This window comes from Pongo abelii, chromosome 15 (genome assembly GCF_028885655.2).
Source record: "Pongo abelii isolate AG06213 chromosome 15, NHGRI_mPonAbe1-v2.0_pri, whole genome shotgun sequence".
Lineage (NCBI taxonomy): Eukaryota > Metazoa > Chordata > Mammalia > Primates > Hominidae > Pongo > Pongo abelii.
The window spans coordinates 65,169,832-65,193,185 of NC_072000.2; the positions used below are offsets into that span (position 1 = coordinate 65,169,832).

A 23,354-nucleotide genomic window follows, 5' to 3' on the forward strand; every position below is an offset into this window, starting at 1 on the left:
TCTTCCTATTTGGATGTCCTTTCTTTCTTTCTCTTGCCTGACTGCTCTGGCTAGGATTTCCAATACTATGTTGAATAGGAGTGGTGAGAGAGGGTATCCTCGTCTTATGCCAGTTTTCAAGGGAAATGCTTCCAGCTTTTATCTATTCAGTATAATGTTGGCCGTGAGTTTGTCACGGATGCCTCTTATTATTTTGAGGTATGTTCCTACAATACCTAGTTTGTTGAGAGTTTTTAACATGAAGTGGTGTTAAATTTTATCAGAAGCCTTTTCTGCATCTATTGAGATGATCGTGTGGTTTTTGTCTTTAGTTCTGTTTATGTGATGAATCACATTTATTGATTTGCATATGTTGAACCAACCTTGCATCCCATATAAGTGTACTTGATCATGGTGGATTAACTTTTAATGTGTTGCTGGATTCAGTTTGCAAGTATTTTGTTGAGGATTTTTGCATTGATGTTCATCAAAGATATTGACCTGAAGTTTTCTTTTTTTATTGTGTCTCTGTCATGTTTTAGTATCAAGGTGATGCTGGCCTCATAGAATGAGTTGAAGAGGAGTCCCTCCTCCTCAATTTTTTTGGAGTAGTTTCTGTAGGAATAGTACCTGCTCTTCTTTGTACATTTCCACTGATGGTTTTACTGTCTCCATAGTTTTGTCTTTTCCAAAATGTCATATAGTTGCAATCATATATTATGTAGCATTTTCAGACTGGCTTATTTCATTTAGCAATATGCAATTAAGTTTCTTCTATGTCTTTTTGTGGCTTAATAGCACCTTTCTTTGTAGCACTGAATAGTATTCCATTGTATGGATGTACCACAGTTTGTTTATCCATTCACCTGTTGAAAGATCTCTTGGTTGCTTCCAAGTCTTTGCAATTACAAATAAAGCTGCTCTAAGCATTCGTTTGCAGGTTTTCTTGTTTTGTTTTGTTTTGTTTTGTTTTGAGACAGAGTCTCACTCTGTCACCCAGGCTGAGTGCAATGGCGTGATCTCGGCTCACTGCAGCCTCCACCTCCCGGGTTCAAGCGATTCTCATGCCTCAGCCTCCGTAGTAGCTGGGATTACAGGCACCCACCACTACGCCTGGCTAATTTTTTCTATTTTTAGTAGAGATGGGGTTTTACCATGTTGGCCAGGCTGGTCTTGTACTCCTGACCTCAGGTGATCCATCAGCCTCGGCCTCCCAGAGTGCTGGGCATGAGCCACCATGCCCAGCCCCTGTGTAGGTTTTTATGTAGACATAATTTGCAGCTTATTTGGGTAAATACCATGGAGCACAGTTCCTACACTGTATGGTAAGAATGTATTTAGTTTTATGAGAAATTACCAAACTGCCTTCCAAAATGGCTGTAACATTTTATATTCCAGACAGCAGTAAATTAGTTTCTGTTGTCTTACATCCTCACCAGCATTTGGTGGTGTCAGTGTTTTAGATTTTCACCATTCTAATTGGCATGTAGTGGTATCTTATTGTTTTAGCTTGCAGTTCCCTAATATGATATTGAGCATCTTTTCATATGCATATTTGCCATCTGTTTATTTTCTTTGGTAAAGTATCTGTTTAGCTCAACTCTCTTTTGCCTTTTTTTAAAAAAAAAAAAACTGGGTCTTGCTATGTTGCCCCGACTGGATTTGAATTCCTGGGCTCAAGTGATCCCAGTGCTTCAGCATACTGACTAGCTGGGACTGCAGGCACATACCACCACTTTTTAATTGTTTTCTCATTGTTGACTTTTAAGCATTCTTTTTAGATTTTATATTTCTGGGGTTTTGTTTTGTTTTTTTGAGACAGAGTCTCACTTCCGTCACCCAGGCTGGAGTGCAGTGGTGTAATCTCGGCTCACTGCAACCTCTACCTCCTGGGTTCAAGCAATTCTAGTGCCTCAGCCCCCCGCATAGCTGGAATTACAGGTGCACGCCACCACACCCAGCTAATTTTTGTATTTGTAGTAGAGATATGGTTTCACCATGTTGGCCAGGCTGGTCACAAACTCCTGACCCCAAGTGATCTGCCCACCTCAGCCTCCCAAAGTGCTGAGATTACAGGCTTGAGCTACCATGCCCGGCCAATTTCTGTTCTTTATATGTGTTTTGCAAAGATTTTTTTTTCCCCATTTTGTGGCTTGGTGTTTTATTCTCTTAACAGTGTCTTTCAAAGAGCAGAAGTGTTTAAATGTTCTTAAATATATTGGGTCAATCTTTTGTTTGTTTGTTTTAAGAAATCAGTGTATTAAGTTTATATACAAAATTGATTCTTAGCTATGGTTTAATTTTGTTAGCATCAGTCACTAATAACAAAACTGAGATTGTTCTGCTTGTAGAATTTAGAGGGATTTTGCCCTCCCTCTAAATCCTATCTAAAAACTTTTATAACTTTCCTCTTCTGTTCATTATGAGATAGACCTGTGATGATTGCCTGTGTACTTGAAAGTCCTTTCTCTGAGTTTTCTTAGTTGGTCACTAAAACAGGCAACATTCTACTTGGCAGAGACAAAATGTTGATCATTTCTATAATATTTTGTTTGGAGGTTATAAATCGCAGCTTCTCATTGACATGGCTTATTTCAGGTTAGGAACCAGAACTTAAGGCTCTCCTCCCATGAAATTCTACATAGAGGGCACATTGTTAGCAGCCTACCAAAGCCAGGGTGTATCAGTAAAAATGTAATCCTACCCCAGTACACATGTAAAGTAGAGAATTGCATGCAAAGTGCCAGTTTTCATATTTGGAAATACACTCTTTTGCAGGTGCACCTTTGCTCCTCACTTAGGAAATAAGCCGAAAAATTGACAACTGAGCTTCTCTTTTGAGAAGATCGAGATACTTATTTGGCAACTGGAGAACAGTGTAGTGTAATGGTAAAAGACCATAGCTCTTGGGTTAGAAAGACTTGGATTCAAGTCTCAGTGTAAGGCACACTACATAACCTCTATCAGCCTCCATGTTCACATCTATAAAATGGAGTTAATGCCTGTTATACAGGGTCATATTGATAGAATTAAATGCTCTGTATAAATTAGGTGCAGACCAAAACAGACTCTTTTGATAGATTAAATGTTTATCCCCTTTGTCCATTCCCTTGTCTGGACCAATGAAATGAATTTGCTTTCCACTAAGGACATGGAAACATACCTTGAATTTCTTCATCTTGCATGACAATTATTTTCAGAATCTTTCTCTAGCCTTCACTCACAGGGGAACTGGCCCCAAGTGCACGTTTTTAGTGCTTTCCCACAATTTACCTCAGCTGTACTCTCCCACTAATAATGCCTTCCTGAAACTAGGTACTTAGATTGGTCTCAGGCCACAGCCAGACATGGTCTCCCATGTGGCTTCAGGTCAGCCAGAGCCAGTCAATCCGATATCCTACTACTCGTACCCTCTTTTTCTGTTTATGACATTATGGATCCAAATACAGATAGGTGTGCAGCTACTTAAATAAGTCTAACTCCAGTAATACCAAAATAACCCTAAATCTGCAACAGATGCAAGGATGCCCCCTGGGGCAATTGTGAAGTGTGATGACAGCTGGGCATCAATTAATACATTTGTCACCTGCTCATGAGATAGGATCATGGGAGGTTTGGCAAAGGGACAGTCTGTTGAACACTCTGCACAAAACTTAGTAGCAAGAAAAATTATTTGTGCAGGTATTCATTTTTATTTTACTTTAATGTTCTGCCTTATCTAGTTGCCTGTTTTGAGTCACAACTTTCTCTGTGCATTTAGATGAAGTTAATAAGATAGCTGGTGAGAGCAGTGCCCCCTTCAACCAAGATTACCAAAAAAACCTTGTTCAAGTGCCCCTCAGAATTTTTCCTGGGAAATATGGGCCTTCTCATTATGGGCTTAATGTTCGTAATTTATTAGGTAGTAACTATTTAAAATAAAACTAAGTAAAGCAGAAAATATATACTTTTCTAACATTTGGAGACTTGTTTGCTAAATTAAAAGACGAAGTGCCAAGACTATAAATTACTTTCGTATGTTGAGGGTGAAAGTTTAAATTGTACTTTTTTTTTTAACAGAATGTTTACTCATGAGCTTAGCATTTAAATGGTTAAAACAAGGCTTTGAAGTTAACACTCCATTAAGATGAATGGGGGTAATTCACACCTCTGCTGGTGCTATATTATTTCAGTCTGGTTGCAGAGAAAACAAGACAGCAGTAGGTTGATTTACTGTGTGAAGGCCCTTTAAACACCCAAGGTCTGGAAATCTTTGGGGTGTGTGTGTGTGTGTGTGTGCTTTTCCATCTAGAAGCAGGATCTGAAATTCAATACAATCTAGATATAGAATCGAGGTCTTGAAAATACTAAAGATTCTCTACTATCCAGCAATTCCATATCTGGCATTTGACGGGTAGCACGTTACTAGATCAACCCAACCTCTCTGGCTTTGTTTGCTACTGTACTGTAGTGTTTCTTCCTACCACAGCATTTTTTAAACTTCAGCTTAGTATACTGGTAAATCCATCAGTGGAAAAGCAGAAACGAATTATCCGTTTTCCGGTGAACTTTATATATGCCTTCAGATGGGTTATGAGCTAAGCATTGGTCTTCATGTGCTCCTTTTTAAAACATTTTCATCTTTGCGAAATCTCCTGTTCTGTATTTACCTACATATAAAGCATCTACCTTTAAGAACTTTACAATTTTTTCTCGTATCCCTGGGATAGTGAAGTAAGCAGAGATCAGTTGAAAAAGAGACATTTCTTTCTCAATGTGTCCTTTATACCAGTTCTATGTTGTATTTGAAATGTGTATTCCAGCCATTGGTGGAAGTGCTACAGCCATTTGACCCTGCAATGATTCATTTTAGGGCCTGGGAATAAGGTTATCTTAACAAAATGAAATGGCAAACACTGTATAGGATGTTAATGAGTTTGGAAGATCTCTCTTTAAGGTAAACAGATTTTTCTCTTCTCCCTTCTCTGTCCTGCATGTTTGCAGGCTCAGGTTACTGGGTAATCTGTGGGTAGCTAGGTGTGGAGAGTACTTCCTCTCTGGCTGGCTGTAGTGCTGACGCTGCCAATACAGTATATACAGAGAGAAAATAGATGCTAGAAACAGAGGAACTCAAACTGAATTAATTTTAACCTGTTTTTCTTTTTGGCATGTTAACAGCTCTCTGTGGCTGTGTTAGAATTAGCCCTATGTTAAACATACTTTACTTCCTGCAAATTTTTCTGCCTAGATTTTAGGTGTCATAATTTTTGACCGTAGAACATTTCAGAATCTTTTTATTGTACTGAGAAATTTGTTTTTTAAAAAACTCAAATACACAATTTATTCTTCTGATAATCCTCCTGTATTTTTTCCATAAGGAGGTAGGAAAAGTAGGAAAACAAAATTTTGGAGGATGAATAAAGATATTGTGGACATGGTTTCTTTATTGCAATCAGAATCCTTTCTGTTTGTCACCCTTCCTAAACAATCTGATAAATGTGTTTACTATCACAGTAATCTGTTGTCCTGCTTTGCCAAGCTGTCAGTCAGGACAAGCAATTATAAGGAACAGTAAGACTCATCTTGGCTGATGGCCAGGTGGGCAGGTGGGAATAAGAGGTTTATTCACCTATGGTACAAAGTAAATGGGTAGAAAGGAAAATTGAGTTTCCAGGGAGGAAAAAAAAAACACAAAAACTGATAGATGAAAAGACATTGTAATATGGGATGCTATAAAGAAAAAGACTTGCAGAGAAATGTTTCTCACTTGGTTGAATGTACAGTCATCCCTTGGGGGATTGGTTCCAGGATCTCCCTCATATACCAAAATCCATGCACATTCAAGTCCTGCTGCAGAACCACATATACAAAATATCAACCCTGTGTAAACATGCACAGATTTTGCATCCTGAAAATACTATATTTTTTATCCATATTTGATTGAAAAAAATCAACTGTTAGTGAACCCATGCAGTTGAAACCCATGTTGTTCAGGAGTCAACTGTGTATACATTTTATCTAGTGTTCATCAGTGGACAGATATACAATACAAGCAAAAGGGCTGGCTAATTCATTCAGCAAATTCTTAGCACATATTATGTCCTAGAAGTTGAGCTAGTCCCAAGGTCATGAAACTATGTAAGACATACCTACATCTTGCTTGAAAAAAGTTCAGATACAACTTTTATTTTTCTGACTGAACATTTTCAGACCAACTTGGTAAGTGAAATTGCTTAAATGAAAAATTATACATGTATTTTTAATATATACATACATTTTTAAAAAAAGATTTTGGAGTCAAAATTACCTGTGTTCAAATCCCAGCTTCTATCTCTTTCTATATCTTTCTAATTTTGGACAAGTTACTATTCTCTGAACTTGCTGAAGACTCAATATTTGACTGGGTTTTCTCTCAACCAGAGGAAACTCTCCTTCAAGTGAGTAAGCCGTTAAGCATTGAATATACGTACACTTTGATTACTTTACTGTCCCTCAAATCACATAACTTCCAACCATGTTGTCTCTTCTCCCATCTCTGCTTCAGACATTTAGTCAGCAGCCTGACTAGAAAACAGTATTCTAGAAATATCCTGACCAATGCATTTATTTTCACTACGGACGTATTTTTCCCCAGAAAAAGTAATTCTTGTAGTTTTGTAGTAAATATTATCCACATATTTTGACTTTACATCAGCATTTTTAGCAATGACATTACACTTTTGGCTTATAAAGTATGTGGTCAGAAAAGCTGCAGGCCTTTTTTAGGTAAATTACCGAGGTTTCTAGAACGCTATACTTGTGCTATTGATTTACATTTTTTAAATATGAAGGAATATACATGCACACACACATATATATACACATACATATGTATCTGTTATCTGTGTGTTAAATTTCATCCTGTTAGCTTCAGTGCACCACTTAAGCAGTTGAGATCTTTTTTTGAATCTTGATTCTAGTGCATCAGTCACCATTCCCTGCTTTTGTGACATGCTTCATCATACTTACATTTTTTCATCCCATTCACAGGTAAAAATGTTAAATGAGACAAGACTAACCAGAGGGCCCAGCAGCCCACTGCTATCAGTATTTCTCTTGAGTTGTTATTAATCTATACTTTGGATGAAGTTGTTAATACTCCTGTAGTGTCATCTAACCTGCATTTCCTCACTTCCCTTGGAAGTGACCCCCAAATCAGTGGGTACAGCCTAAACTCTTATCTGTTTTCTGTATTTCTAGTTGCTTCAGAACATTTCTGCTTGGGGGCTCCACAATCACTTCAAACTTAACATGTCCAAATCCATTCCTCACTACAGTTTTCTCATATCTGTCAGCAGCCCCTGTTTTCATCCAACATCCCAACTGGCTTTCTTGCTTCCATTCCTGCTACCTACAGTCCACTTTCATACTGCAAAGTAGTTGTTTAAAAATTCAAATCAGATTATGTTGCTACCCTGCTTAATTTCCTCCAAGGGCTTTCCATCTCACTTAGAACGAAATCCATGCCATGGCCTACAAGACTCAATTTTGTCTGTACCTACTTATTTCTCTGATGTCAATCTATCTTTCATTCTCCAGCCACACTGGCCTTTCTGCCCCTTGAACACACCAAGCTTGTTCCCTCACACTTACTGTTTTCCCTAGTTAGAACATAATTTTCAGAACTTCAGAAGCAAGCCTGGCTTCTTATTTAAGCCTCAGGTCAACTGTCACCCCCTCAGAGAGGTCTGCCCTGCCTGTCTTATGGTCATGACCGTCTTATAGCCCCCAACACATGGTAGTGCTTTTTAACTTTACCCTGTTATACAGGTCACTGCTGGAAATCTTGTTTATGTGTTGTCTGTGTCCACTAGACTGAAAGTTTCATAAGAACTGGGACATAACTGTCTTATTTATGACCAAATCCTCAGAGCTTAGGACAGTGCCTGGTACTTTGGAGTGGCTTAATATTTGTTGAATGAATGCATAAAGGAATCTAACAGACTGTGTCCTTCTACTCTTTACCTCTAATCTGTCACAATGTCAGTTCTTCCTTTGAAATGCCTCCTAGATTTGCTTTTATCCTGACCCAGCCTTCTGCCAGACTCTTATCTAAATCTCAGCCTTCATCTCTTTGTGCCTGAAGTATTGCAGTGATTATCAATTCAGGCTGTTCTTTGGCATCACTTAGGGAACTTTGCAAAAATTACCACATGCAGGTTCCACCCCAACCAATTAAATCCAAGTCTCTGAGGGTTATGACCCAGGCATCGATATACTTCTTAGAGCTTCCCAGATGACTCCAATGCACAACTACTGGATCGCCATATCTACCTGCTAGCAGATGTGTGTCTTCCAGCCCATTTTGCCTGTTACTGTTCTCTGGTCTCCTTGGAATCCTGCCTTCATAGTATTACTCCCTTGCTCAAGAACCTATAATGGCTTGCTACTACCCCCATTAATCCCAAATAATGGCTGGCTGCTACCCCCATTAATCCCAGATAATGGCTCGCTACTACCCCCATTAATCCCAGATTCTCTTGCCTCATCCACTAAGCTATATTTGAGCCCTTTCTTACGTATGTTCTACAATACCCTTAAACTGTTTTTTCTGTCTAGCACTTGATTTGCCTTTTATTACCCTCTTCTATATTGTTACTCCTCTCCCTACTCCCACTTCCAGGTACATACCCAGAATGTGACTTATTTTCCACCTATCCAAATGCTTCTCATTCTTCAACACCCAGCTCAAATCCCAGTTCTGTAAACACTTTATTCTCCACTCCAGTCTACCCCTTATTATCTATATGATTCTTTTGGTATACTATTAGTACCTTGTAAGATTTTTCCTATTTTTTTCATAAATTACTTTTGTAATTTTGTATTCAGTTTTTGAGTGGGTAATATGCACATGGTACGGATTTTAAATTTACAAAAATGCCCTCCCATCCAATTCTGTCCCCAGCATCCAGTTTTCCTCCTTGGAAGCAACCACTTTTACAACTTTCTGTGTTCTTCCCAGTATATTCTATGCCTCTCTTAGAGAGAGAGAGAGAGAGACAGAGAGAGAGAGAATACACAAACACAAGGAGAATACACGGATATACACCCGCAAATGTTGGCATACAACATGAAATCCTTTGCCCCTTTGACTTCTCTTTACTTAACATTATGACTTTTTTTAGTTGTGCTAAAACAAAAAATAAACAACACCTAACATGAAATCTGCCCTCTTAACAAACTTGTAAGTGTACGATATAGTGTTGTTAATTATATGCACATTGTATAGTAGATACCTAAAACTTTTTCATCCGGCATGACTAAAACTCTGTGCCTAATTGAACAACAACTCCCTATTTCTCTGTTCCTGCAGCCCCTGGAAACTGCCATTTTATTTTTTGCTTCTATGAGTTTGACTGCTTTTGCCATCTTGTACCAAGGAATCATGTAGTATTTTGTCCTTTTGTGACTGGCTTGTTTCACTTAGCATGTTGTCCTCAAGTATTTTGCATATTGCAGCACATGGAAGAATTTTCTTCATTCTTTAAGTCTGAATAATATTCCACTGTATGTGTATACCACAATTTCTTTATCCATGAATCTGCCAATAGACATTTAGGTTGTTTTCACCTCTTGGCTATTGTGGATAATGCAGCAACGAACATGGGAGTGCAAATATCTCTTCCAAGATTCTGTTCTCAATCATTTTGTTTAAATATCCAGAAGTGAGATTGCTGTATCATATGGTAGTTCTATTTTAAATTTTTTGAAGAATCTCCATACTGGTTTCCTTAATGGCTGCACTATTTTATGTTTCTATCAACACTGCACAAGGGTTCCAATTTCTCCATATCCTTGCCAGCATTTGTTTTTTGTTATTTTGATAATGATCATCCTAACAGGTGTGAGGCAATATCTCATTGTGGTTTTGTTTGGCATTTCCCTGATAAGTAGTGACGTTGAGCATCTTCATATAATGGCTGGTTGTTTGTATGTCTTTGGGGAAATTTCTTTCATGTCCTTTGCCCATTTTAAAATTTAATTTTTTTGTTACTGAGTTGTTGTAGTTCCTTCTCTATTTTGTATATTAACCCCTTATCAGATATGCGGTTTGCAAATATTTTCTCTCTCCTTAAGATTTTTATTCTGTTGATTATTTCTTTTGCTGTGCAGAATCTCTTCTGTTGGATGTTGTCCCACTTGTGTATTTCTGATTTAGCATTATGTTTTGGAGATTATTTTGTATCAGTATACACAAAACTCCCTAAATATTTTAACAGCTGCATAGTATTCTGTTAATGCATAGACCATAATTTAATTAGCTAGTTTCCTATCAATGCATATTGAGGGATTTTTTATTTTCAAATGTTGCAATTTTATATAATGCTTCAAATGTTATCTTCGTATACATATGTCATTTAGCACATATATTAATATATCTGTAGTATATATTTCTATCCATTAAGCTGGAATTCTGGGTCAAAGGGCATGTGCATTTTTAATTTTGGTAGGTATTACTACATTGACCTTCATTAAAGATTTTATTGGCTGGGCACAGTGGCTCATGCCTGTAATCACAGTACTTTGGGAGGCTGAGGTGAGTGGATCACTCGAGCCCAGAAATTCAAGACCAGCCTGGGCAACATGGCAAATCCCTCTCTCTACAAAAAATACAAAAATTAGCCAGGTATGGTGGCGTGTGGCCATAGTCCCAGCTACTTGCGAGGCTGAGGTGGGAGGATTACCTGATCCCAGGGAGGTTGAGGCTGCAGTGAGTTGTGATTGCTCTACTGCACTGTAGCCTGGGTGACAGAGCAAAATCCTGTCTCAAAAAAAAAAAAAAGAAAAAAAAAGATATACTGATTTATATTCACAACAACTATGTAGGAATTACCCTTTCAATTTTGTGTTGTTATTTAGCTTTTCACATTTAAATACTTCTCTGACTCAGTTGTAATTAACCCAAAGACAGGAACTATGACATTACATATTAGCATCTCTCACAGTAATTGGTGCTCAGTAAATATTTGTTAAATCTTGTGTATTTAGGGAGTTTTCCCATGAGTGGTGTTACTGATGAGTCCCATGGGAGAATTATCCCCTTTGCATGTTTGCTGTTTCCAGGAAAGGGTGTGATTGTGTGTGATATTCTTAGGCGAGATGCTTAGTCTATTTTGTGTTGCTGGAGCCCGGGAAATCCAATATCAAGGTACCAGCAGGTTTGGTGTCTGGTGAGGGCCTTGTCTCCACTCCCAAGATGGCCTTTGAATGTTCCACCCTCTGGAGGGGAGGAATAGTGTTCCTCAAATGACAGGTAAGTGAAAAGAGAAAGCCCACTTCCAAAGGCACTTTTATTTTATTTTATTTTTATTATTTTTATTTTTAATTTTTGTGAGTACATAGTAGGTGTATATATTTATGGAGTACATGACATGTTTCGATACAGACATGCAATGTGAAACAATCACACCATGGAGAACGGGGTATCCATCCCCTCAAGCATTTATCCTTTGTGTTACAAACAATCCAATTTTACTCTTAGTTATTTTTAAATGTGCAATTAAGTAATTATTGACTATAGTCATCCTGTTATGCTATCAAATAGTAGGTCTTACTGATATTTTCTATTTTTTTGTGCTCATTTACCATTCTCACCCCTCCCCTACTACCCCACAACCCTTGTCAGCCTCTGGTAACCATCCTTCTGCTCTGTATGTCCATGAGTTCAACTGTTTTGATTTTTAGATCCCACAAATAAGTGAGAACATTTGATGTTTGTCTTTCTGTGTCTGGTTTATTTCACTTAACATAATGATCTCCAGTTCCATCCATGTTGTTGCAAATGAAAAGATCTCATTCTTTTTATGGCTGAATAGCACTCCATTGTGTATATGTTCCACATTTTCTTTATTCATTCATCTGTTGATGGAAACTTAGGTTACTTCCAAATCTTGGCTATTATGAACAGTGCTGCAACAAACATGGGAGTGCAGATAGCTCTTCAGTATACCTATTTCCTTTCTTTTGGGTATATACTCAGCGGTGGGATTGCTGGACCATATGGTAGCTCTATTTTTAGTTTTTTGAGGAACCTCCAAACTGTTCTCTACAGTGGTTGTACTAATTTACATTCCCACCAGCAGTGCATAAAGGTCCCCTTTCCCCTTTTCTCCACATCCTCTCCACATTTATTATTATCTGTATTTTTTATAATAGCCATTTTTATTGGGGTGAGATGATGTGGCAATTTTGATTTGCATTTCTCTGATGATCAGTGATGTTGAGCACCTTTTCATATGTCTGTTAGCCATTTGTTTGTCCTCTTTTTAGAAGTGTCTATTCAAATATTTTGCCCATTTTTTGATTGGATTATTATATTTTTTCCAATGGAGTTGTTTGAGTTCCTCATATATTCTGATTCTTAATCCCACTTCAGATGGGTAGTTTGCAGATATTTTCTTCTGAAAGCACTTTTATTATGATACTAAACCTACCAAGGAAGGTGGCGCCCTCATGGCCTAATCATCTCTTAAAGGCTCCGTCTCCCAATACCATTACATTGGCAATTAAATTTCAATGTGAGTTTTGGGGGGAACAAACATTTAACCCATAGCAGACACCATTCATTTCTATTGTTCTTCCAGGATCCTGTATTATCATTAACTCAGAAAGGCCAGCTAATCCTTGGATCTATTATCAAGTTTGGTTTGTTTGAATAATTAAGTATAAATTAGCTAAATGAAAAGGCTCTCCTCTATAAGTTCTTTACCATCTTTTTATTATGAAAAATTTTAAACACGAATGCAAGTTGAAATAATATGCCCATATACCCACCACTGAAACTTAGCATTTGGTCATATTTATTTTTTGACTCACATATAAATTATATTTATATGTAAATATACAGTTGACTTTAGAACAACATGGGTTTTCTAACTGTGTGGGTCCACTTATATGCGGATTTTTTTCTGCCTCTGCCACCCCGAGAAGGCAAGACCAGCCCCTCCCCTGCCTTCTTCTCAGCCTCCTCAACATGAAGACAATGAGAATGAAGACCTTTATGATGATCCACTTTCGCTTAATAGTAAATATATTTTCTCTTCCTTATGATTTTCTTAATGACATTTTTGTTTCTCTAGCTTACTTTATTGTAAGAAAACAGTATATAATACAAATAACATACAAAATGTGTGTTAATCAACTGTTATTGGTAGGCCTTCCAGTCAACAGTAGGCTATTAGCAGTTAAGTTTTGGTGGGGGAGTCAAAAATTGTACACAGATTTTCAACTGTGTGGTGGGTGGGCACCTCTGACCTGCACGTTGTTCAAAGGTCAACTGTAAATACATTTATATTTGCTGAATAATTTGCAAAGTAAGTTACTGACATTCCATGAAGCAGTAAGTAAAGTTGAAAATTATTTTTTGTAAATGTCACCATCTACCTTAGCTCAGACTACTATAACAAAATACCATAGATTGGATGGCTTAACAGAAATTTATTTCTCATAGCTCTGGAGGCTGGGAAGTCCAAGAGCATGGTGCTGGCTGGAATTATTTTGGTCCTGGTGAGGGCCTCTTCCTGGCTTGCAGATGGCTGCCTTCTTGTGTCCTCACATGGTGGAGAAAGAGTGATCTCTGTTCCTCTTCCTATAAAGCCACTAATCCCATTATGAGGGCCTCACCCTCATCACTTAATCTAACCCTGATTGTCTCCCAAAGACCCCATCTTGAAATACTTGCGGGTTAGGGCCTCAGTATGAATTGAGGGGTTGGAGGAGACAGAATTCTGTCCACAGAACTTTCTGTGAACAAGCCTATTATTCCCTCCCTCCCTCCCTTCCTTCCTTCCTTCTCTTTCTTTCTTTTCTTTCTTTCTTCTTTCACAAATGTCCCTTTCTCCAAAAGGATAAGAAGCTGCTTGATGCAGCTGTCACCAGAACTTCTCTTAGTAAGGGAAATATCCTTAATGTCTTTTTTTTTTTTGGTGGGGGGGGATTATTATCTTGATAAGTCATTTAGGTATGAACGGTGAAATCTTATACAGTGGCACAGCAATGTGAGTGTAGTAAATGCCTGCGAATTGTATACTTTAAAGAGGGTCATTTTATGTTATGTGAATTTCACTTCAATCAAAAAAAATGTGACCCTATGAAAATGGTTGGCAAGAGGAGAGGAAGTGAGAGAGATAGCTACACCACTCTGCATAAAAGAGAAAATGTGAATTTGGGAACTGGCGAAAAGCAAAGGGAAAGAGGCCGAGAGTGCTAACCCAGTGGTGGGAGTCTAGAGGAAAAGTGGCTGATGGGCATTTTAGGAACAGAAACGTTTAATATTCAGTTTTAATTTGCCTGTCTCTGTCTCCTGAAACTAATAAAGTCAGTAGACACAAAAATACCTTGTGTGAACAGAATTGTGTATGTAAACCCTTCTTTAGACCCACATGGGACAGAACACATACAGCCTTATGCTATCCAGGTGATCCAGAAACCTCAAAAAGTGAAATTCAAAGGCAGAGATGGCCAAGAAAAAATGTAAGCCACTTGCTTCCTCCCAGAGTCCGTGGGCACATCAGGAGGGTTGTGGGATGATCCTCATATGAGGGATGTGATTGAACCAACTTATCCTAACTCTCAAAGTGTATTGAACTTTCCTTGACATCTCATTGGCAATATATTGTCATTTCATTGAGTTAAGGGCTCATTATTTACTAGTCATCAATTGTACTTGTAGGGAAATGCCTCTTTTTAAAGACAAGAGACCAGACCTCCACAGAGGTAGATCTTGGAGGTTGGAGCAGTTCTAGAATTTCTAACATTTCCCCTTACGATCATCTTACTAGGTTCTCTGTAACAAAGCCTGGTAGTTCAGAAATCAGGCTCCAAGAACGTGCCATGTATCAACCTGTTTGTGTGTGTATGTGTGTGTGTGTGTGTGTGTATTTGGGATCAGAGCCACTCAACTTCCTTTTTTTTTTTTTTTTTTTGAGACGGAGTTTCACTTTTTTTGCCCAGACTGGAGTGCAATGCTGTGATCTCGGCTCACTGCAACCTCCGCCTCCCAGGTTCAAGCAATTCTTCTGCCTCAGCCTCCCAAGTAGCTGGGATTACAGGTGTGAGCCACCACACCCAGCTAATTTTGTATTTTTAGTAGAGACGAGGTTTCTCCATGTTCATCAGGCTGGGCTTGAACTCCCAACCTCAGGTGATCTGCCCGTCTCGGCCTCCCAAAGTGCTGGGATTACAGGCATGAGCCACCACACCCGGCCTTCAACTCAACTTCTACTTAGATGGTGGCAGTAGGAATCAGAGGGAGTGGGGCCCCTAGGGAAGGGCACTCCCATGGAAAAAGAGTGAAGACAAATTTTGTAATTCCCTGGTTTTCTTACCCAGTTCTCCAACCTGCTAAAATCTGAGAAAGTTTCATATTTTAAATGAATGGAAGATCATTAGTCTCATAAAATAATATAACACTAGTGAGCTGGCATTTCTGTGTATAGACCAGGTTCTATGCCAAGCACATTCTCATGTAATCTGAGGTAAGCACAGTTTAATTCCCCATTTAATAGATTAGAAATTAAAGTTTAGAGAGACTGTAAAGTTAAATGAGTTGTTCAAGGTTATACATCCTTAAGATGCCATCCTAAGAATAGAAACTGAAGTTTGACTATAAAGGCTATGTGCTTAATTACCATGTAAATAAAGTGTATCCAACTGTTGGAGTTTTTTTCTACAAAAAGGTTCTGCTCATAGCAGGTACATAGTCAATATTGACTGTGTTGAAGGCTGCTTTATTCATTTAAAATGTGGCACCTAAATCTGTTCTGTTATATCAGCCAGACAGTATTCTGGCCGGCCTTGTGTCCTCTTGAGTCATGGTTCATTGCCACAGCACTGTTGTTTCTCCTTTGTTAAGTATTTCAGAGGAAATTCTGGACAAAGGAAAGGTATATGGGTTTTCAAGTAGAGCAGGAATGTGTTCCAGTGATTGTCAGCTAGACTGAGAAAACTTGGATGTCTTAGGAAACAATGTCAGAAATCCATTTCTGTGTTCTGTGACTTTCTACAAACACAATTTTTAAAAATCCAAATATAGCTTAGACCATCAGTAGTCTAATTCAGTGTTTCCCAGATTTGAGATTTCTTTTGGAACTTTAGAATGTCAAAATGAATCTTGGGACATTCATAAGATTGCAAACTTTTTATTTTACAAATTGATTAAGGATATTAAACTTGCCACCTTCAATATAAAAAATTAAGGAAGGTTGTAATAACCTTTGTGAAAAACTTGCTACATAGTTATTTATCTCATCAAAGACCAATGAAAACTTTCTCATAGACCAACACTTGGAAACTACCAGTCTAAATAACCAGTCTATATTCAAAAATTCAGTAAAGATTTCTTCACTTCTAATGCTCATTGACTTCAGTTATCTTACAGGTGGAAAGAAGTAGATACAGAAACAAATCTTGATTACAAAATACATTGATAACTTAGTTGACTCTTTCCCCAGTCATTACTAATCCTAACCTTTGGGAGCGAAAAATATCTAAATAAGTTCTGGTTTACAAATTTGCAAAATTTTTGTCAACACTTCAGAATTCAGAAAAAAACACAGGGCATTTTTACTATATAACTTCCTAAGTTTATATGATATATGAAAAGTCAGTAAGGATTATACCATAATAATATTTACATTTTACAGGGAAGCAAAATCCTTGGAGCCTCTCCTTGTCTTTGTCTAAAGATTTGTCATTCATTTGCATTCAAATAAATTCTTTGCTTTCATTCATCCAGAATGGTTCTCAATTTATTAGCTCACCAGACTACATAAATAGACTTGCATTCATACATTTTAATTTCAGTGTAAAATGGCTTTCCTCAATTTTTTTTCTACTCTCCCAAAAGATGTCTAGTCACTCCCACACTCAGTTACTTAAACATTTTATAATGTTGTTACTTCTATAGTAAAACAAAAAGTAATTTGCTTTTAATAAATCAGAGAGCCCTACTGTAGCAATCTAGAACTTTATTCTGGTGAGAGAAAATTCTCGAATTATATTTCCAGCCTCATTTGTGAATAGATGATTTTCCCTGTCACAAAGCATTGTTAGGTAGGTACAGTATTTTTCTTTAGTTGGTAAACTACTGGAACTTACAATCCAATGGAGGTGACCTCTATACAATACCTGGGATGGTAATACCCTGAAGCGCAGGATGTGGCTATTGCATGTGCCACATGCACATGAGGCCATCTGTGCGTGCTTGTTGAAAGAATGACGTATCTTGGTGAGTAATATGAACATTAAAAGCTCTGCTGGATAAGCTCATAGAGGTGGGGTTCACTGCCTTCTAGGTGAGTGGGGAAGACTTTGTGAAGAAAGCAACAGCTGAAGTAAAATTGAAGGATAACCAAAGTAGAAATGAGAATGAAAGGAAGATGCTCCTGTTTGGAAAGAAAATACTAACAATATGTACAGGAAAATACAAGGTATACTTTGGAGATGACAAGTAAAAATTTTGCCAGGAGCACAGATGTAATAGCAATTTGAGAAGTAAAGCTGAAGGGTAGGATCCTGATGTAGAGAATGCTGGACGCAGGCTGAGCTTGGACTTTACATCAAGTAGAAGTGGTAGAGAAAGATTAATTGCCTCTCTGCATTGGACTAGTGCCATCGCTGTCTTCCAAAAGCTAAAAAGAAGCACTTTAGGCCTTCAAGGGCTAGTTATCTAAAAACCGCACTTGATTTGTTCTTAAGTCTTAGCTCCTGGGCATATGAGGAACTTTTTCTGGAGTTTTGGAAAATTCCTCATGCCCTCAGATCCTATTAAGACCTCTGGCATCTTTTTTAAAAATTATTTAATTTATTTATTTTTATTTATTTATTTATTTATTTATTTTTTTGAGACAGGGTCTCATTCTGTCGCACAGGTTGGCATGCAGTGGTGTGATCTCAGCTCACTGCACCCTCTGCCTCCCGGACTCAAGCAATCCTCCCACCTCAGCCTCCAAAGTAGCTGGGACTACAGGTATGCGCCACCACGCCCAGCTAATTTTTGTACTTTTTGTAGAGACAGGGTTTCACCGTGTTGCCCAGGCTAGTCTCGAACTCCTGAGCTCAAGCAATCCGCCCACTTCGGCCTCCCACAATTCTGGGATTACAGGCATGAGCCACCGAGCCCGGTCAAGACCTCTGGCATCTTAAGAGACTTCCTATGAGTTCCTGCCTCCAAACTTTTTTTTTTTTTTTTTTTTTTTTTTTTGAGACAGAGTCTCGCTCTGTCGCCCAGGCTGGAGTGCAGTGGCGGATATTGGCTCACTGCAACCTCTGCCTCCCGGGTTCAAGCGATTCTCCTGCCTCCACCTCCTGAGTAGCTGGGATTACAGGCACACACCACTACGCCTAGCTAATTTTTGTATTTTTATTAGAGACGGGGTTTCACCATGTTGGTCAGGCTGGTCCCGAACTTCTGGCCTCAGATGATCTACCCACCTCAGCCTCCCAGAGTGCTGGGATTACAGGTGTGAGCCACTGTGCCCGGCCTCCTGCCTCCAAACTTTTGCACAAACCACTCATGTTTTTCTCTTTCCCCTCCAAAGCGTTTCTTCTCCCTCAAAACCTATTTCCACACTCAATCTCCTCTAGAAGGACTTACCTGACTATGACTTAATGTAACTGCTCCATTACTCAGGAAACCTATGCTCAACATCTTGATGCTACATTTAATTTCTCTAAATGATAAAATATACAAATTCTTGTATATTTGTATGTCTAACCACCCTGTGACAGCCTTTAGGAAAGGTTCCACATCTGCCAGCTCCTTTATATCCTCCTTCCAGAACCTGCCTCCCATCCCTACTTTACCCACCCACCTCAGAGACTTCATGGTACAGTGCAGTATACTTGGTGAGTGTTGATGGTTTAAGAGTGTGCCCTGAACAACAAAGGATTTCTCTGAGGCTGAAATCCTATGGGATCCATGGAATGGGAGTTTCACTTCTCTTTGGCTTCTGCTCCTTTCCCCAGCATGTGTAGAGCTTCTAGAACAGTCCCCAGCGAGAGAGGATCACTTGGTACACCTCTTTCTTATCCTCACTGTCTCCAGTCTCTGCTGTAGGCCTATTAGTGATGATCAGGATACAGGTTTTAACATGGCCAAGCTGTTAATAACCTGAGATTGGGCACCATGAACAGTAAGCATTAAAAGGCAATAATAACAACAACAACATAACCTGTTAATTTTATGCAGGCTTAATTTTTTAAAGAACTGTTTCTTCCTAACTCGCTTTTACTCTTCTTCATCTACTTTCTCATACCTATGACTAACAATGATAAGGACACCCACCCACTATACACACCTAATTCCATCCCTCCAAATTTGATTTCATGTTCTCTAGAGCTGGCGTGTTATGTGACCTATTGTGGGGAGAGGCTCAGCTGAGGGACTCTGTGATGCCAAATGGACAAAGGCACACTTTTTTCTCCAGGTCCCAGCCTGGTGAAAATGATAGCACCTGAGAATTTGGAGCTGACTCTCTCCTTTGGAAATTGTGCCTTCCAAAAATATATCTTACACTGCCTGTACCTGCATGCAGTAGGTTTTGGTTCTTACCAACGGCAGCTTCAGGCTGAACTTGAGTTCTGCCCTCATGGATGCAAATCAAAACAGCTCAGAATCAAGTCTGGGAAGCAAGTCGAAGTGGTTTGATTTGCATGGGGAGCTTTTGTCTCTGCGTGAAGGCAGCCAAATTCCCTAGGCTCCCCAGCCCTCCGGAAATACGCTTTACAGGGCCTGGGGGCCCAGGCCCAGTCGGGTGGGTGTGATTTGAATGTTCTCTGCTACAGCTGCTGCACCGGGCCCTGGTCACTGCTGTTGGTTTCGCTCCGTTTTACTGCCTCAGAATCCCCCTGTGCATGTTAGTGGTTAATACAGCAGCCAGGAGACGCCAGACAGCTCTCGGCACCTGGTTCAAATTTAAGGCTCATTTACACATGATGTCACACACGCATTGTCAGCGCGAGGGAGGTCAGGATGGTTCATTTTGGGAAGGTTCACATTGTTGAGTCTTTACAACACTCACTGCTATTAATGCCTTAACCATCTGACTTGGATTTCGGTTTTCTGGCATGAGGTAATCCCAGGCACTAGATTTATATGCTGAATGGGAAGCCAGCAATGGTGGCTAATCATGCTGGTTTGCAGATCTGCACCTCTGGAGCCTTGGGATGGAATTAGAGGGCCACATGGCAAGTAGCAAATCATGGGGGTTTTGAGCAGGAGGGGGATTAGCCAGACCTGGAAGCAGGGGCCATGGACGGGGTGTTGTCTGAGCCAGGAAGTTTGATTGAAGAATGGAAACCAAGGTAAATTGGACAAGGATCTGGGCCCAGAGACCACAGGAATTATTCTAGTTTGACTAGTGCTTTGGGTCATTGCTTGACCCGTCCTTTTGCTCATCACCCATAGAAATCCCAGACCCATCTTCCCAGGTCCAGCGTGTCTTTCATGTTCCATGAAGCCTTTCCTGACCACCCATCCCACAGTCATTTCTCTCCTGAATCTCTAAGTACTTTTGTTACTGAGCACTTAATTTGTGCGACTAGCTCATTTTACCCTCACAATTCCAAAGGGAAGGCATTATATTTCTCTTTTACAGATGACAAGACATGTTCAGAGAGGTTAAATAATGTATCCGGCGTCAAACTTTTAAAAGTCAGGATGGAATCCTGATTCCAAGCTTAGGTTCTGCACCACTGGGGTAGGCTGTGTAGTACTACATTTTCTGTGGAACGTGGTATCAGTAACATGGGAGAGACAGGCTGTGCCTCAGGAAGATGCCACATGGGAGTGCACAGCGGTGCTGTAGTGCCTCGTGTTTATGTGTAGTCCCAGGTGCCTGGCTGTAAATAACTGCAGGGCAGTGACCATCACCTCTGCTTTTCTGCATCCCCACGCTTCCTAACACAGTGTCCCCCAAAGTGTGCGTCAATGGATGGATGAATATTAGCACCCCTGCACCACCCTCACCTAAAACATACTGAAAAGTTTGAGATCTTTGGATAACCACCCCTATCCCCTGCTGTTGTCTTCTGTCATACGGCTGAAACCGTAAAACTGGTCTGCCTGTCACAGCTCCAGTGAGCCTACTTACTCACCGGAAATTCAGAGAATGTCTTTAATCCTGCTGACTGCTTTGATTTTGCTTTTTAACTTGTACCAAGACCTATTGCCATGATGGGTCTCTGCAAATGGGCTTTCTTGTTCCATGAGTCTCTGTTTTAGTCAAGTGAAGGGCACACTCCTTTTCATTGGCCACCTCTTTCTTGTCCTCCAAGAAGAGTACTCACTCCCAGAACCCTTTCCTGGGCTCTCATGCAGAGCTTAGGTGCCCCTTCAGTGTGCTTCTGCAGTACTCATTACCCCGTAGTAGCATTGCAGTTTTAATTCCTGTTTGCTTGACTGAAGCAAAGACTCACCTGCAGACGCCTGTAGGTGCCTTCCATGTTGCTCAGATGAACAGCAGAGAAGGGTCAGGCCTGCCCTAGGTTTCTACTCCTCTCCTCAAGGCCCTTTCTAGTCACCATGCCACAGCCTGTTCATGAGTGCAGGTATCATGTCTCTGGGCCTCTGTCCATGCAGCTGCCTCTGCCTGCACTCCAGGACAGGAGGCTTCTCTGCTGTCCACTGGAGCCCTGTGGAAGGGACTCCTGACCCTAGCCTTGGGGAAGTCATCTTTAAAGGCTGTTTTATTACAAAGTCTCCCTCAGAATGACCCTATAGACACAGTGTTTTCTCAGTGTCCTCTCACCTTTGAACATATCAAGGAATAATTGAAAAAACCAGGCAATCAAATGTGCTTCTCATAAATCACCATCACTTCAGAGCAGAACTTAAGAGTTTGGTTTGCAAGCCACACCAAATAGTTTGAGCTTGGCCCTCTACCATTTCCTCCTGCTCTGAGCCCAGAGGTTCACCTAGTGCACTGTAGCAATGAATTCCCTTGCCCCTGGCTTCCTGTTGGGTTCAGTCAGAGAGCAGCACCAGTGGGAGCCTAGAGAGGGAGGAAAGTGAGGTCAGGGTGTCTGTTGCCCCCTCCCTGCCTGCCAGGCCACTGTGGGTAGACTGCACCTCAGGTGGCCCTCCCCATGTGTAGCCATGCTTGCCAGGTTCTGGGTTCTGGAAACCTCCACCTCCTCTTGCCCCTTCAGTCATAGGGTGGTAGCCCCCCTCATTGCTATTAGTTCTTATGCACTCAATTGTGTTCCAACCCCAAATTCATAGGTTGAGGCCCCAATCCCCAGGACCTCAGAATGCAACTGTATTTGGAGATAGGGTCTTTAAAGAAGTAATTAAATTAAAATAAGGCCATTAAGCTGGTCCCTAATTCAATGTGACTGGTGTTCTTGTGAGAAAAGGAAGAGATACCATGGAGATGTGCACCCAGAGGAAAGGCCACGTAAGGACACAGCAAGAAGGCAACTGTTTACAAGCCAAGGGAAGAGGCCTCAGGAGAACCAAACCTGTCCACACCTTGATCTTGCACTTCCCAACCTCTAGAACTGTGAGCAAATAAATGATGTTGTTTAAACCACCCAGTTTGTGGTATTTTGTTGTGGCAGTTCTAGCAAACTAATACAGCGGTACTTACTATCCCATGGGGATTTCCCTAAATGTTGCTTATTACAGTGTGTAAGTCCTTTTGGTAAGCTTTCCTTTTGGGAAGTCATCTTTTTCTTATTGGGACCCTGATGGATATCCAGGCTTAGATGCCAACAGGAGGTTTTAGTGACAAAGGCAAGAAAATCTGTCACTGGAAGTGGCTCCCTCTACCAGTGTCCCCCCCATCATGTGAACCCACCTGGGTACCCTAGTGCTACTCCAGGGTATTTCCTTTTCTTAGAAGCTGAGTGACTTTGGACTGATCATTCCCTGTGAGCTTCAGTTTTCCTCTTCGTAAAGCATAGGTAACAAAAGCTGCCTTTTTGGGATATTTTGAGGCAACATGTTGGATGCAGATGTGAATGGACTGCGATAACCCAGTAGGGAAACATGGTTGCTCTTCTATAGCAATATTTGTGAACAATTTCATTGATATATACGCACAAAGCATTGAAATCTTTGAAGGCAAGAAAATGGTGATGTTTACTAGGGAAGGCAGCTCTGAGTCTAGCATGGGGGAGACTGTGCAATTTGCCCAGCAACTTTCTATGCCCTCCCAAGTCCAGGAAACCTTGAAAACCACAGTGCAGCAGAGACAGAGACCCATGTACCAACCTATTCTCAATCAGGTTTTCATTAGCTTTTCATAAACAACCAGTCAATCAGTTTCAACTTTTACTTCACACTCTCCTGCCATAGAGGCCCCATACATACAACCAGTGGATGGAGCATCTTTGCCTTCTTCCTTTTCGTTTCG

At 40.1% G+C, this 23,354-nt stretch overlaps 1 protein-coding gene across 1 annotated transcript in view; it reads left to right on the forward strand.

The window, feature by feature from the left end:
• The window catches only part of SLC38A6 (solute carrier family 38 member 6), a 96,513-nt gene extending 73,945 nt beyond the window's left edge, over positions 1-22,568 (forward strand). The window contains exons 16-17 of the mRNA XM_054530713.2: positions 17,848-17,965; positions 22,354-22,568. Of these exons, the coding sequence (XP_054386688.1) occupies positions 17,848-17,965; positions 22,354-22,511 (276 nt within the window). The 3' untranslated portion in view covers positions 22,512-22,568. The remainder of the gene's footprint in view (positions 1-17,847; positions 17,966-22,353) is intronic.
• The last annotated feature ends 786 nt before the right edge of the window (positions 22,569-23,354 follow it).